The sequence below is a fragment of the Osmerus eperlanus genome, chromosome 3, assembly GCF_963692335.1.
Source record: "Osmerus eperlanus chromosome 3, fOsmEpe2.1, whole genome shotgun sequence".
Taxonomy (NCBI): Eukaryota; Metazoa; Chordata; class Actinopteri; order Osmeriformes; family Osmeridae; genus Osmerus; species Osmerus eperlanus.
The window spans coordinates 13395284-13410696 of NC_085020.1; the positions used below are offsets into that span (position 1 = coordinate 13395284).

General features: G+C 39.5%; 2 protein-coding genes across 3 annotated transcripts; one reads left to right on the forward strand and one right to left on the reverse strand.

Annotated features, from left to right (window-relative positions):
* Nucleotides 1-1325: 1325 nt before the first annotated feature.
* LOC134017001 (protein lifeguard 3) lies at nucleotides 1326-5171 on the reverse strand. The gene is made up of 12 exons (XM_062456249.1): nucleotides 5048-5171; nucleotides 4476-4773; nucleotides 4241-4311; nucleotides 4089-4153; nucleotides 3875-3928; nucleotides 3697-3747; nucleotides 3553-3592; nucleotides 2607-2644; nucleotides 2396-2483; nucleotides 1930-2025; nucleotides 1760-1813; nucleotides 1326-1627 (listed from the first exon to the last, which is right to left on the reverse strand). Exons 2-12 carry the CDS (start codon nucleotides 4750-4752, stop codon nucleotides 1478-1480), a joined length of 984 nt encoding a protein of 327 aa, XP_062312233.1. The 5' UTR covers nucleotides 4753-4773; nucleotides 5048-5171; the 3' UTR covers nucleotides 1326-1477.
* Nucleotides 5172-5449: 278 nt separating this feature from the next.
* On the forward strand, nucleotides 5450-11087 carry pnkd (PNKD metallo-beta-lactamase domain containing). 2 transcript variants are annotated; one of them, XM_062457340.1, is made up of 10 exons: nucleotides 5450-5485; nucleotides 5708-5785; nucleotides 6019-6134; nucleotides 6216-6328; nucleotides 6780-6838; nucleotides 6999-7091; nucleotides 8388-8551; nucleotides 8943-9029; nucleotides 9137-9252; nucleotides 9710-11087. In XM_062457340.1, the coding sequence occupies exons 1-10, from the start codon at nucleotides 5472-5474 to the stop codon at nucleotides 9884-9886; spliced, it is 1017 nt and encodes a 338-aa protein (XP_062313324.1). In that variant the 5' UTR covers nucleotides 5450-5471; the 3' UTR covers nucleotides 9887-11087. The 2 variants fall into 2 exon arrangements, with proteins under 2 accessions (XP_062313324.1, XP_062313323.1); XM_062457339.1 differs by lacking the exon at nucleotides 5450-5485 and having other exon boundaries at nucleotides 5597-5785.
* The last annotated feature ends 4326 nt before the right edge of the window (nucleotides 11088-15413 follow it).

A 15413-nucleotide genomic window follows, 5' to 3' on the forward strand; every position in this document is an offset into this window, starting at 1 on the left:
TATGGGATAACATTTTAAGTCAAAATAGTAAAATCTAGGGTTTTTAAGAGTTTTGATAAAGGTATTAGATGTAATTTGGTTAAAAATGAGAAAGAGAACATAACTAAATGTACTTTTATTTGGAGTTGAATTGTAATTTGGTTTCAAGTTTTATTTGAGAGTTTTATCAGAGCCTGGCATACTGTTTGGGATAAACAGTTAGGCTGTGATAATGTTGTATTAATAAACGGTATTAGTGCATGAAGAGGATTATTATAACATTCAGTTCTGAAATAATTTGGGAACACTCATCAAGTCTGATAAATTGTGGTTATGATGGTTTGAGCTAATTGGCTCGTTTTGAACTGGCTATGTGGATATGGTCTGTGACCCTCCAATCAATGCGTTGCGGCTGCGGCGGCGACACCAATCAGGATCCACGAAGTACACACATACACGTTGTGGATTAGCCTACCTGTTCGGAATGGATTAATTAGCCATGGATATCATGCGATTTTTTAAGACACCATCGAGTGCTCCCACTCCCACAGATGCCCGCAAAAGGCCTCAAGTACAGAGTAAGATCAATTCACGTTTGTAAACGTTGTTTTGGTCTGCACAACATCGCATTAAGACAGGGACAACGGCTAGCCTATTAACCTTCTTCTAAATACGATGATGCAGATACAAGCCAACCTTACCGGTCCCATCCAAATAGGCCTAATGAAACGTAAAAATTAATAAATAAACAGGGTTCTCAAGCCTATGTGAAGGGGCTGAAATGCGTGTCTCACGGTGGGGGTGGGGGGGTGAAACAGAAGTGAAAGCTCGGGGAGGGGGGGTCCTTGACGACCCTGTAAATAAATAAATAATAAAATTCATAGTTTACCCACCTCTATTTTTACCACTACACCACTGGTGGCGGTGTTTGACTTAGCCATGATAATATTATTGTCTTCGTAGAGACTCATTATAATAGTTTGCTCGGACACCGAGAATATCACAGCTCTCTCTTTCGTCTTTTCCGCCATCAAACTGTTAGAAAATCACGGTTTTGGTGATTGACCTTTCCTGCCTTTTGAAGTAGGACATGCACGTGCAATTTCCCTGATAAATTTAGCCTGATTGAAATTAACCACATGATTTGGATGCAGATTAGCCGTTGACGAACCGATATTTGCTGTTCTCAATCAGCTCCCTAATGTTAACGGGCTAAAGGGACAATTGATTAATTTAGCTTCAACCCTTACGACGAACGGGGCCCAGGTTGCGACTTTGTCACCATACCTAAAATAGTAATCAGTGGGTTAGATCGTGTTTAGAACAAAAGTGCTTGAGATATAAAATAAAGTGCACACTTGAATTTATTATGACACTGAATCCTAGTAAATGTGTAATTTGTTAAATATAGAAATAGTGAGTGCTCATTTAAATACACCTGTAACATGTTATAGGTAGTAAGTGCTCGTAGTAAGGGCCCTTCCATCCTGACGTGAGCTCAGTCAGTGGCAGCGCCGCCGATCTGCAGCAGGAAGAGGAAGATCTGGACGATGTCCACGTAGAGAGAGAGTGCCCCGAACACGTACTCCTCTGGACTCAGTGCCAGCTCACGATTTCCGATCAGAAGCTGGGTGTTGTAGGCTAAAAACTAAAAACAACAAACGAGAACCAAAAAAAAGTATCTTCTCATACCACGGCGCTAGTTTGACAGAAGTTAGGGTTATGGATGAGTCTCTCTGTGGCTTCCAGAGCAGCCCGCCAGATGTGAGTGTGAACTCACCAGTGTGTAAACGATAGCGCCAATGGCAGCGTAGAGCATGTGGAGCCACGGTACCTGTCGGGTGAAAGTATAAACGAGATCTCAGACCTCCGACATGCAAAGATGCTCCTTCAATTTACGATTGTGTGTGAGTATTGTGAGATCATTATAGGATGTGAGTTCATACTGACATATTGGAAGGAGAGCATGATGGCTGTGATGATCCCTGTAACCATGACAACAATTGCGAGAATGCAGAAGAGCCCACCGCAGGATGTGAAATCCACCTGTTAGAAGACATCACAATAAAAGATAACACATTTCTTAAAGACAATAAAATAACTATCAATCGGATGCATAAAAGGTTTACACAAAATATCATTTGAAAGCAATGGAAATACACCTTAAAATTGAGGTTTGATACTGTATATATCATGTGTGTAGGCCTACATTTATATACAAGCCAAGTCTCATGAGGGACACTCACATCAGACTTAACTCCAAATGCCATGAATATTTAAACCAGCTCTCCATTGTAATACTAGACAAAGGAGTTGTTTTACACAGCTTACAAGCTCTCACTCAGCCTCACAGACTGAGTGAGAGCCTCACAGACTGACTGAGTTTGTAGGAAAACAGAATCATCTTAGAATCTACCTTCGTTTGGAAGCAGAAGGTGGTGACAGCAATGCACACTATTGCAGTAATTCCAAGGGCCAGAAACACTGCTTTGGTCTCATAGTAACTGTAAGAAGGATAACATAACAATAAATGTTTTATGAAAGAAATTGTAAATAATTAATATTGCAGAACATTTCTGATTCTTTGTAGTTCACATTGAGTTACTGTTAGATGATTAAAAACAAACCTGGCTATTGTTCCAGTCATGTATGACATGGCCAGAGTCTAAAAGATAAAACATCAGTTAGTGAATGTATTATGTTTTCTGGCTATTTGACCATAGTGGTGACCAGGTCACAGCAAGCCAAACTGGGATTACTTTTCAAATTTAACCTCCCATACACTTGTATTCTACTTGTCTCTTGTCTATGGTAGGCCTACGTGTATGTGAATAACTTGCGTGTTATATTTGTATAGCCTGATTGTATTCACTAACAACCTCTCTGTCTATCCGTGTATCTGTCTGCCTGTATATGTTTATCCATCTATCTATCTAACCTGGGCACACCCGGGATATATTCTCGTTATCTTGCTTCACTAAACCTAACAATCGCGCTAAGCAGTATCACAACTGTGGTTATCATCTTAACTCAACCCAGGTTTCCCCGAGCGATTACAAACATGGACTAGTCTAGAGCGCCATAGGCCTACTTCACAGAAGAAGTACAAACTTAACAAATACGATGCGTTTAAGAGCATAAATCAAGCGAAAAGCAACACTTGCTGCTTCCAAAAAAAGAAAGGAATGTTGGGAGAAAATTGCCGACTGTGAATGCGTAAGTTAATGGCCTTCTCAATATCACTCATTAAGGCAGTAGTAGATCTGACTCTGAATACAATAGTGTTTCCATTTAAATAGATCCACGATATCTTCGACAAATGGTGAAGCCATTTTCCAAGACGATTTTGGTTGGTCAGTAGGCGGTGCTTTATCTCAAACATAACCTGCTCCATAGCAGTGCAAAGAGCCATAGAGAGAAATGGCTTTTCTCTATGGCTCTGGGTTTACAGCATGAGTTACAATGGGGATCTATCCTGGTAAGAAGTGAACCACTGTTGTGACACTGAAAATCCAGAGTTAAACCTGAAGTTACCTCGTTCACCCTAAATCTGGCTTCGTAGTAAATACTTACAAAAACAAACAGAAGTAGTAGATTCCATGGAAAGCGTCTCCTGAGAAGAGAACACTAATTTGTTGAGCTGTGGTTCTCTGATGTTGCGAACTGTGTGCTTTGCAGTGGTTCTGTGTTGAGCACTGTATTTTGCTCAGAGCTTACCTTGGGCCTTTGCAGCAGACAAGAATTAAGTAGGTGACAAAATAAACAGCTCTGCAAAAAGAGGAAGAGGTTTCAACATGAAAGATGGTCATACTAAACACAGTAGCCTATATTAATGAATCAAGTCATCATAATTGATGATATGTATACAGACTATCTTCCTCACTGAATAACTCACAGTGATGCCCAGTAAATTGATGGGTTTCTGATGACAAACATGCGCACTGGTTCACTGTCAAAAACAAAGAAACCGTAACTCTATTGGCAGATGTTAGGATGCCACCAATATTGAAGGATGAACACTATAAAAACAACATATTGTAGCATAATAGTGTGAAATGTAATAACATACATTTAATTAAATATATTGTAAAAAGTTTTATGACACTTACACAAATGTAAACACAGCAACAATTGAGACAGTGACTGCAAGCTGGGCAGCCAGAATCATGTATACCTGACACAAACACAAAAATGAGACCACGGACGTTATATTCCTGCTAACAATTATCAAAATGTCACTACAACTTTTAAGGTGTCATACTTTTCGGATGAATCCATGTCGAATCGCTGTGCTCTCCCATGTTCTATCATATGCAAATTCATCCATGTCTCCTGCAGCAAAAACAATACAACCAGTTGAGGGAATACGGCTATTCATTTAAGTAGGCAAATGGAGGCAGGAGCCTGGATGTTAACACTATGGAGTTACACAAAACTACTCTAAGAGGTTGATGTATAAAAAAGCAACAAGAGTGACGTCTTGTATTATTCCGGACCTGTGCTGGTTGGCATCCCCAGTGGTGATGTTGATATAATACTGGGGAGGCCCGTGGCAGGGTGGCACGGGCTCATCCTTGCGCCAGTCTGGGGGTAGAAGCCAGCATGCCCTGGGTACTGGGGGGTGGACAAGCCAGGGCCGGAGATGTAGGCAGGGGGTTGGGGTAGCGGACCACCATACCCTGGGAGTCCATATCCAGACTGCTGTGAGTAGTTATCGTACCTGGGGCCTCGTAGGGAATCTTCATAGGTTGGGGGCAAATCAACTTTTTCCATTTTTATATGGGAGATGGACACCTGCGTGAGTGAGAGGTGATGTAGTAATAGATGTATGTGAGTCTTTTTGAAAAATTATACCACATTATAATGCTTTATTTAATGAATGGCTCAAATGTAACAGCAGGCTAGAAAAAGCTATTCGCTTGTTTATATAGTCTAAGCACTAAATGTACATTTAAATAGACAGATAACCAACAGACGTAAAAACAACCAACAATTTGCTTTCACGAAAGACAGCGTTGCAACAAAAACGTACAATACTGTGAATTAGTTGGCCTTTGGGCCGACTTACCCTGTTTATATCGCCGGCTGGGCGATGAGAGCCTAACTTGCGACTCCGTCACACACGTTTCCCAGCTGTAATGGGATAGGGCTATCCTAGGCCCGTGTCCGCTATCAGCAGATGACAGGTTACCTCGGGACATTTTTAGACTTCAATACAATTAACTTAGTCAAACTACTAGCCTACTACTACTATTATATCCGAGTTGAACCAATTTACTTTTTAATTGGGGACTTAAGTCATATCTCAATAATAGTCACCTGGATAGAAGGAAATTGCGTTTAGGTTATGCAAAAAAGTCCGTAGACAGGCTCATCCCATCATTTCTCGTGTTAAAATACTGTTTGTCTTCAACAGAAGAAACCGGTAGGAGCCGCTATAGACCATGATATCATCCGTATAGGCTACTTCTCCTAAAGCAAAATATCCAAGCATGCAAATACAACGGTATGCCTGCATAAATTGCTCAGAAGTATTTCAGGGAGAGCAAATTTAAAATATATAATAAATGTTAATTGGCACGGATGAGACACAGCTGATTTCAGAATGATAGTGGTGAAGATTGCGTTATTACGGATGCGCCTACGTAGCTATGACGTTCTCTGACTGGCCAGTTTTCCTGGTTACAACTGCATCATTTACAGTGTTATGTTTATCTCTTCGGTACAGGCGAATAGGACGCACTGCTTGGATCAATTTATTCAAGAAGATAATGGCACGCACGGAGAAGCCATTGTTTCGGATTGCGTGAGTTGATCTGTGGAGCAGTATGCTGTTTTATGTTGTGATACCGTTCATGATAGTCAGCACTTTTTGCACATCCATTTACTGCTGCAAGTCAGCCGCTAGCTAACAAGCTACAGTAGCTAACTACGAACCCATATCTAACTATGCTATCTGAACAGCCTTAGTATACCTTAGTATACAAATAACTATATTATTTGGTGATACAATTACCTGCAATTTTGACTGTGCTATAGATACACGTTATACACCAGGACCAAACTGGGTTACATGTACTACAAAAGGCAAATGAGGAAGGCTCGAGAGCAATTTCCCACCGGCCATTCTAGGACACAGCCAATGGAATTCAATGGTCCGTGAGTGTTTTTAAAGCTGCAGCTATTTAATTCAGGTCAACTTCACCTCTCACTGTCCGCCCTCCTTTCCCCCACAGGTATTAAAATCATACCCATCTCAGTTCTCTCCGACAACTACAGCTACCTTATAATAGACACTGAATCCAGTGTGGCTGTAGTAGTGGACCCTGCAGATCCACAAGCAGTTCAGGTGGGTGATTTTAATCCTAATGGCGGGCCCCTGTTCTATTCTAGGTATAACTCCTCTCAATGATGACCCATCTAGTCTTATTCAGCAAAACTGGGTTATTACATGTTAGTAAAGTAAACCAGGCCAAAGAGTCATCAGTGACTGCTCAAGCGGTGATTCGTGTTCATCTGTCTTGCCAGTAGCACTTCCTCTTCCACACAAGACCCTATTTGATTGGTTCCTGTGCCACTCTGGCCTCTGTCCCAGCATTACACAATGACTGCTCAGATAGAAATTCAGTCAGTCCTCTCAAACATTGCACTCTCCAAACATTGTTATTACGTTATCATTAAGTTGCGTCTGGTTAGTGTTTTGTATCCATCTGTTGCTGTTGCAGGATATTGTGGCAGTTGGCCCATATGGCACTGATGTTGCTAATTGGTTAACCAGTTAACCTCTGTAAGTCCTCTAGGCATTCCTGGAGAAGGAAGGTGTTATGTTGGAAGCCATCTTCTGCACGCATAAACATTGGTGAGAACATTATGTTGTGACCACAGACATTAAACACTCTTTTCAAGTACACAGATTATCCATGGTGTTGTGTGGTTGTAATGGATCATGTAATGTATTAGATTAGTGTGTGGAAAACCAGTATTCATAGTGTGCTTTCTGATCTCTGTATCCTCTCCAGGGACCACAGTGGGGGTAACAAAGGCCTGAAAAGGCTCCACAACGCCTGCCGGGTGTATGGGAATGCAACTGATAACATTCCGGGACTCACACAGTAAGGGCAGACCACACAGTTTTGTGAATTCAGATCCTATCTCTCTGGCGTGTGTTGGGTTCTATGTGCACAGCTCCTAAGCTGCCCTGCACCATGAAAGGTAGTTGTCATACACGGAATACGTTATGAGGGTGAATTGCATGGCTTGTTCTGCATTCTGGTATGGAGTCATGCAGGCGTGTTTAGGTCACTGGTGATTTAATCTATTCTGATACACCTCACTGATAGAGAAGGATTGTTAATATTAGCTTGTTTGGCATCAGGGGTGAAGATGATGCAGCAACACAGGTGAAGGGTCCGTTTGCTTTACCAAATCCATACAAAATATTTTAGCAACAACACGTAATATTCTCTCTGTGTGGCTATCCTCTGCAACCAAATTATGTTACAACCCCACATAATAACCTAGGGGTACGTAGGGGAACATAACATAATCCACCTGTTGACAAGATTACATGGCTATAATGCCAAAAAAGGTTTAAAAGACATTTACAAAGATGCACTAAACACAAACACCACAGTGAAAAAGGGACACTGGACATCAGGGGTTGTCATAAGAATTAAATTAACCCCCCCAAAGAACATGCTGTTTTATCCTATCCTAATTGAGATAACCAAATAGATCCTAACAACTCCTAGTATATATAAAAAAAGGATATATGTTTTATTTATTTATGATTAAACAAAAGGAGAGTCAGAAGGAGGAACAAGGAACGGAAAAACTTGTATAACCCACAACCCACAGGCCACACAACAATTATATGCTGTACTAAAACCTTTACTAGTGCAAAAAATTAAGAATGTAATCTGATCTAATCTGGTGGGTCTAATATGCAGACACTTGACTTCCAATCTTTGTCTGTTGGACAGAAGGACACATGACTTGTGTTTTGTGTGGGCAGTGGCGGATTAAGGTGGTCACGGGCCCCTAGGCTAATCTTTGAGTGCGCCCACCCCCCCAACACACACACAAACTGCACACGCGCGCACACACATGCACACACTCTAGTCGCACTGATTAGCTACTAGCAGAGTCGTACGCTGTATTATTTGAAAACATGATCACCAGGGGCGTCGTTAGACCCTTTTTACTGGGGCACGTGCCCCAGTCTAAATCTGCTGTGCCCCAGTAAAATCTAAAATTTGAGTTACTTTATTAGTCAGTGCATTCATTTAGATTGATAATCTCTTTAAAAAATTAACGCAGTATCCCAATCAACGTTTGTAAAATCAAAGCCGATTCAAAGTTAAACTTTAACCTGCAGCCTGTGCATTTATCCGCGCCTGTGTTTCTAGCCCCCTCTCAGACACGGACTGTGTGACTGTTGGACGCATGACTTTCAGGGCCCTCTTCACCCCTGGACACACCGTTGGTCACATGATCTACCTCCTGGATGGACGGGCCATCAGAGCACCTTCCAGCCTATTCTCTGGAGACCTTGTCTTCCTCTGTGGATGTGGTAGGACCAGGGTCTACATTCTGTATAGTCCAGGTTGGGTAGACCTAAATAGTGAAGAGGCGTTATAGTTCACATAGAAAGACTTTTACATGCACATACTATTCCCATATAATGCGTATATTTGTTAATTTGTAGTCATGTGATGGTTTTACAGTGTGCCCAGTTCGTCTGCACAGGCTACTACAGGATGTGTGACACATGACTTCCACATGTCATGTTTGCCAAAAACTAGCAGTGTTCATTATATTCACAGACACTGCTTACTGTTTTAAAGAAGTGTTCCCTGCGGATTAATTATCATACTTCTTGCCTTTGGCTTCTGCCGCAATGTTGTCATTAGTTGTTTGTGTTACTTGAATCTCATTGACACCAAGGATGTTTTTGCCTACAGGGAGGATGTTTGAAGGCAGTGCTACAACAATGCTGTCTTCTCTTGACACAGTCAGCTCCTTAAGCGATGAAACCCTTCTCTGGCCGGGTATGAAACCAATCTCTTGATTTGAGCTTCAGTATTAAGGAGACGCAGTGTCATAACTCTAGGGTGTGTGTGTTTGACTGTATGTGTGTGAACCTCTTATTTCCTAGGCCATGAGTATGCAGAAGATAACCTGCTGTTTGCTGCTGAGGTAGAGCCTCGGAACACTGCCAGGGAAAACAAGTATCAGTGGGTGCAAAAACAGAGAGGTCAGAAGCTATGCACGGTGAGAACAATCCTCATCACAGCCATTGCCTTCCTACCATGCCCTTCCAAAGGGACTGGCTTCAGCTGAGAATACTGGCTCATTAAAGGCTCACAGGAAGGTTACTTATTCATTCTCCCTGCTCCCATCTTCTCTGCATTCTCATCACTCTAGGTTGGACTAGTGGTGCAACTACATGCACAGCAATGCAGCTCTGTGAACAGTTTTATGGCTAACATTCTGCATATCAATTGCTTCGAAGCTATGATGATGAAACATACCTTACTTTTTTTTTTACATATAGTATATTGTAATATATACAAGACGTGAAGACATGAACATGAAAGAAACCTTTCAGACAGAATCAACTCTTGACAAGGTCATCTATATAGAATACGTACCTAGATAATATGATATCAACAGTAGAATCAACATGGAATGTTACATATTTGCTGTGTGTGTATCCCTCTTCATACAGAGCCCCTCCACCATAGGAGAGGAGAAGGAGTACAATCCCTTCCTGCGGATCCACTCAGTGGCTCTTCACCAGGCCCTGGGTCTCCAGCAGTATCAAGATGAAGACTGGAACCAGTTTAGGGCCCGCGTCTTGGGGGAGCTACGCAGACTCAAAGATGTTTACAAGGGAAAGAAGTGACCTCAGTAGTGACGCGGTGGGGGCCCTGCATAAGGCAGTGTTATAATATTATAGTGGTTTTAGGACTGAAGTGAAACTTTAAGCTATGAATGGAGTGAAAGGTTTAGGGAACAAAATGACATACAAGTACAACACTAAAAAGCAGTGTGTAGGTTGTTGTTGCTGGCATTCCATTCATTATAGCATCAGACCTTTAATGTAAATTAAGATATCTTGGACTTTTTCAGTTAAATGTGAAAACTTGCTCGAAGTCACGACTCAATATTTACTTAAGGTATGCACAGTACTGTATTGTACTTAACTGTAAGCTCAGCTGTAATCAGCACAATTTCAGAAGTTTAAATTTACATTTAGCAGACGCTCTTATCCAGAGCGACTTACAGTAAGTACAGGGACATTCTCCCCGAGGCAAGTGCCTTGCCCAAGGACACAACGTCATTTTGCATGGCCGGGAATCGAACTGGCAACCTTCTGATTAATAGCCCAACTCCCTAACCGCTCAGCCATCTGACCCTAAATTAAAGATGTTTTATTGATAGTTTTTAACTTATCGAACAAAGGTACTACAATGTGATTCAGTGCTTGGTTACTCCACTTTATGTACTCATTTGAAAAACAACCTAATCATCCACTCATGAGTCACTAACTGGTGATGGGACAGGTAGTGAACACTGATAGCTGCTATTAAATACTAATGTGTATTTTTTCCCAAAAAATACTGAGCTTTTTAGAAGAGCATATTGATTAATAATGAAAAAGAAGCAAAATAAATGTTGGTGTGACATGATTGATTCAAACCTCCAGATTGAAGATAGTAATAGTTTTACAGGAGCGTACTAATGCCATATTGATACCACATGATGTAGCTACAACTTGTTTTTTTCCTATATGCACTGTGTTTTTTTACTTAATTTGGATTAAATGTGATAAGAAATACAGTGACAAGTAGAATTTCAGTATTTCTTTTTGGGGCATAGTATGACAAGCCTAATTGATGATCTAACATCATCCTTAAAAAGTAAGGATATCATGATTTTCTTTACTCCTTTTTACTCCATTATTAAAGGCCTTTTGTAACCAAAATTGTGAACAATTAACAGTAGTAGTAATAGTTAATTAACTAAACAACAGATACGTGGATTTATATAATTTTTTGGTAAAATACAATGCTTTATTTTAATAAGGATTTGAGGCATTTCTTTACCACAATGCTCTAAGTAAGTGCCGTTATAAATGCATCAAGTTCACTCACAGAAATGTTAGCTGATACACCTAATGGTTCATCTGCACTCTCATGTTCTTTTAATAGTAATCTTTAGGGAGACCAGATTTTGTGGCGTGTTCCCCTATGCTTGAATCAGAGCTATTAGTATCATACCGATACTCTACTTGTGTGATACAGATCTGTATTAGCATATGTTACATTTTGACATCTGACACATACGGTTAACAAACCACTTGGGAGATCATTTTACTTAAGGTTACATTTTAATGAGTAAAAAAGCAAGATACATTTTCCTGTTTAATCTCATTTTTGCCCAATGGCAATATTCTACTAGGGTTGTGGGATGAAAACAAATCAAAAGAAGCAGGTGACTATTTAATGTTAATAGACTGAATAGATTTGAATATAAAAAAGGGCAAATATGTAAATATATTCATTCACATGAAGAATGCTACAGTGACTGAACTGCAAGAACACCTTTTCTACAATAGGAATACTATGATAAATGGTCCGTTCAGCTAGGTTATTCTGGTGAGTCATGTCCAGTGGCGGAACTAGAGTTTTATACATGGGGTGGCCAAGGGGTGGCCAAGGCTACTTCAGGGGGTCCATAGTCCAGAGTCTTGGGTCACTGTTTTCATTAATATATATACAGTATAATCTGGGTCTATAAGTGTTGGAACATCCAAAATATTTTTAGGAAAAAAAGCTCAAGCACCATGGACTTATAATAGCATTTCTGTGTTACAGAAATAACACAGTGCATAGTTTATTTACAAAACAAAGTGAATTTACACACCCAAAAAAACACTGCAATTTGACTTGACAGGTAGCAGAAATCAAGCAGAAATGGACTTGAAAAATATAAATAACGGAGCGGATCTATGCTCACGATTGATTACTTGCCATCTAACTAGACAACATTCCCAATCAAGGTGAACACTCAAATTATCTAAAGACCATATAGCATTACACATTTCAAAACAGAATGAACACAACAATATAACTCCAAACAATGCTTATTTAAAGATCCTGTAAAGTAAATTCCATGTTTTGCTGCTAAGTACATTATATACGTGTGAAATGAGTTCCTGAAAGCATGTGCAAAGCGCAGAGACAAAAAACTACCTATGTACGTATGTAATGGCTCCTCCTGCTGTACTGTATGGCAGGCCGTTTTAACATTTATTTCTACAAACGTACTAGTCACTATTTTAAAGTTACTAGTACTTATTCTTTAGTTACTAGTAACTATGCCAATAGTTACTAGTAACTATTCCAATAGTTACTAGTATCTATTCCAGTTTTACTAGTAACTTTTCATTAGATACTAGTAACTATTCTTTAGTTACTAGTAACTAATCCAATAGTTACTAGTATCTATTCCCGTTTTACTAGTAACAAATTGCACAATTTTACAATTGCATTCTATGGGGCTCTGCTTTACAGATATCTACTATTTGTGTCCAACTAGTATCTAATCCGATAGTTACTAGTATCTATTCCCGTTTTACTAGTAACTTTTCATTAGATACTAGTACCTATTTTTTAGTTACTAGTAACTAATCCAATAGTTACTAGTATCTATTCCCGTTTTACTAGTAACTTTTCATTAGATACTAGTGCCTATTCTTTAGTTACTAGTAACTAATCCAATAGTTACTAGTATCTATTCCCGTTTTACTAGTAACAAATTGCACAATTTTACAATTGCATTCTATGGGGCTCTGCTTTACAGATATCTACTATTTGTGTCCAACTAGTATCTAATCCGATAGTTACTAGTATCTATTCCCGTTTTACTAGTAACTTTTCATTAGATACTAGTACCTATTCTTTAGTTACTAGTAACTAATCCAATAGTTACTAGTATCTATTCCCGTTTTACTATTAACATTTTAAATTTTACTATCAAGTAGTCATTTTTACTCGTCATAAGCAATGACGAGTAAAAACGCATTTGTTACTAGTAAGAATAATAATGTTACTAGTAACAATTGTAATAGTTACTAGTAACTAAAGAATAGTTACTAGTATCTAATAGGGATGTAACGATATTAAAATCTCACGGTACGATACAAATTCGATATTGACCTCACGGTACGATATTTATTGCGATATTGTGGAAAAGCTCACGGTATTGTTAAATAGCTCACGATAGTGTTTGTGATGATAATAGCAAAAAAAATACTGACATTTATTCTGCTTTTGCCAGTCAACAGGCAATTTATTGTTGTATTTATGGATCATGACAACATAAAACGCTGATCACATAGTGCTTTTAAAGTGCAAGTTGTAGTCAGGAACATCAATATTCTGTATAATAATATTTGGTTGCATAACTGATTCTTCTGTGCAATGTTCAAGTTAAGAAGCAACTAGAACAATTGTAAACAATAGGGAATTCCCTTTAAGTGCAAACAAAGATCAAGTTAAGTCAGGTTTAAATGTGCAAGGCAAATACAGCCTTTTAAAACTGGTATTTAGGAACATAACTTAAACTTAAATAAAATAGTCAGTCAAAAAGCCTTTAAAAAAAAACTGACCTATCATTTAGCTTATGTTCACATTTTTCACCAGAAAGATCAAAATATCTACATTGCAAGGGAGAAGAAAAAAAAACAGTAAAAAAAAAAAAATTCCTTAAACAGTCTGGCAAAAAGCCTTCTGAAAAACACTGACCTATCCTTTAGCTAATGTTCAAGTTTTGTTGCTTGTGTGTTTCCCGTGTTGTATCGCAGTTTACTGTGGCAGTGCTTGCACATAGTCCATTGTCTGTCCACCACCTTCTCTCCTTTTGCGTTTTTTGACACGGCGAAACCAAAATGTTTCCAGACATCTGATTTAAAAGCTGCAGGGGCTGGCACAATCTCAACTTCGGGGTTGTTGTTTTCATCCTTACAAGTATCGCTGTCGGCCATGCTGGCTTGCTGTGAGCTTGTGTGGACAGCGTGCAGCGTGCAATCCTATTGGCTTAACAATGGTTGTTGTGACGACGCAGCGCAAAGGATCATGGTCTATGTAGTTAACAATGATTTGTTCCGCGGGACTGTGTTTATTAGGTTCCTCCGGTAGGAGGGAACCTATTGTTATTGTTGGTATTCTTATTATAATTTTTCTTCTCCTTGCGCCCCAATATCTCAAAAAGTCCCTGGTCATAAATTTTGGCACATTGATACTACATCCAAGTGGGTACCCCCACACCAAATATGGGCCACATCGACCATAGGGGGCGCCACAGGCCACGCCCAAAAGTCCGATTTTCAAAGTGATGGAATTTCCACCCCATTGCTCCAATTCTTCTGAAACTTGGTGTGCATGCCTCATTTTTCATGAGGAACAAAAAAGCCTCAAGGACCCATAAGGTCCGCCATGATGGATTTTCCTGTACTGTGATAATTTGGGAAAACCTTCAAAATTCCTCTTCTCTTGAACCAAAGGTGAAATTGACTTGAAATTTGGTACAGATATGTATCATTGACGTATTTAAAAACGTTACTTAAGGCAATTGAATCAAGTACAAAATGGCTGAAATGGGTGTATTTATGTAAATGTACACATTGCCTCAATATGTTTGTGTCACTAAATCAAATGTATTTTTGAAGGATGGTTCAAACTTAATAGGCTTTAAGGGGAGATGCCCCTGAAGTACCATGCAAAGTTTCACTTTGATATGTCGAAATATGACTGAATTACAGATGTTTGAACTTCGACCAAATCTGACAATGCTCGCCATTGGAGAAACAGCTTTTTTTATTATCCAGTTTTGTGTAATCCATGTCTGGGAATGGCTCAATTGGCTGGTAAGCAAATGGTTGTAGGTTCAAAACCAGTCAGAAGCATAGTTTTTAATTTTTAATTCTGGCAAAACGGTTTCTAGTCTTCCGATCAATCCTCCGGTTGTAAAAACATAGCAATGTGTGTTTATTTGAGCCCATCACAACACTCTGATCATCTGTTTAGCGAGACTGTGTAAACCACTGCAAAACAAGCCAGGTTCACCACAGTAGCTAGCTACTTGTAGTCTACGCATGGTAGAGATAACTCTAATGGTTTTCTCTAATGAAGTCAATTGATTGTTCAGGTGGATCCCTTGCCTGTTGCACAAATTCATTTCAGTAACTTAAGCCAGGACACATTCCCACTGATGCTAGGCATGATTTAAAATTCCCTTCCATGACAAGTTATGGCACTCCAAACAACCTGTTAAAAAAAAACGATGAGAAAGTTATTCTTTACAGCAGCAACCCAGTCATCCCGTTTTTATAGGAAATGTACAAGCAGTTTCAACTTAGGCTGAAT

Bases quoted from the DNA above. Each gene is read 5' to 3' on its own strand.
- LOC134017001 (XM_062456249.1), bottom strand. From the start codon at position 4,752: ATGGAAAAAGTTGATTTGCCCCCAACCTATGAAGATTCCCTACGAGGC. The intron at 4,154-4,240 runs GTATGACACCTT...TGTTTGTGTCAG, and splicing joins GACATGGATTCATCCGAAAA to GTATACATGATTCTGGCTGC. The intron at 3,748-3,874 runs GTGAGTTATTCA...CTCTTTTTGCAG, and splicing joins TCAATTTACTGGGCATCACT to AGCTGTTTATTTTGTCACCT.
- pnkd (XM_062457339.1), top strand. From the start codon at position 5,631: ATGACGTTCTCTGACTGGCCAGTTTTCCTGGTTACAACTGCATCATTT. The intron at 8,552-8,942 runs GTAGGACCAGGG...TTTTGCCTACAG, and splicing joins TGTCTTCCTCTGTGGATGTG to GGAGGATGTTTGAAGGCAGT. The intron at 9,253-9,709 runs GTGAGAACAATC...CTCTTCATACAG, and splicing joins GAGGTCAGAAGCTATGCACG to AGCCCCTCCACCATAGGAGA.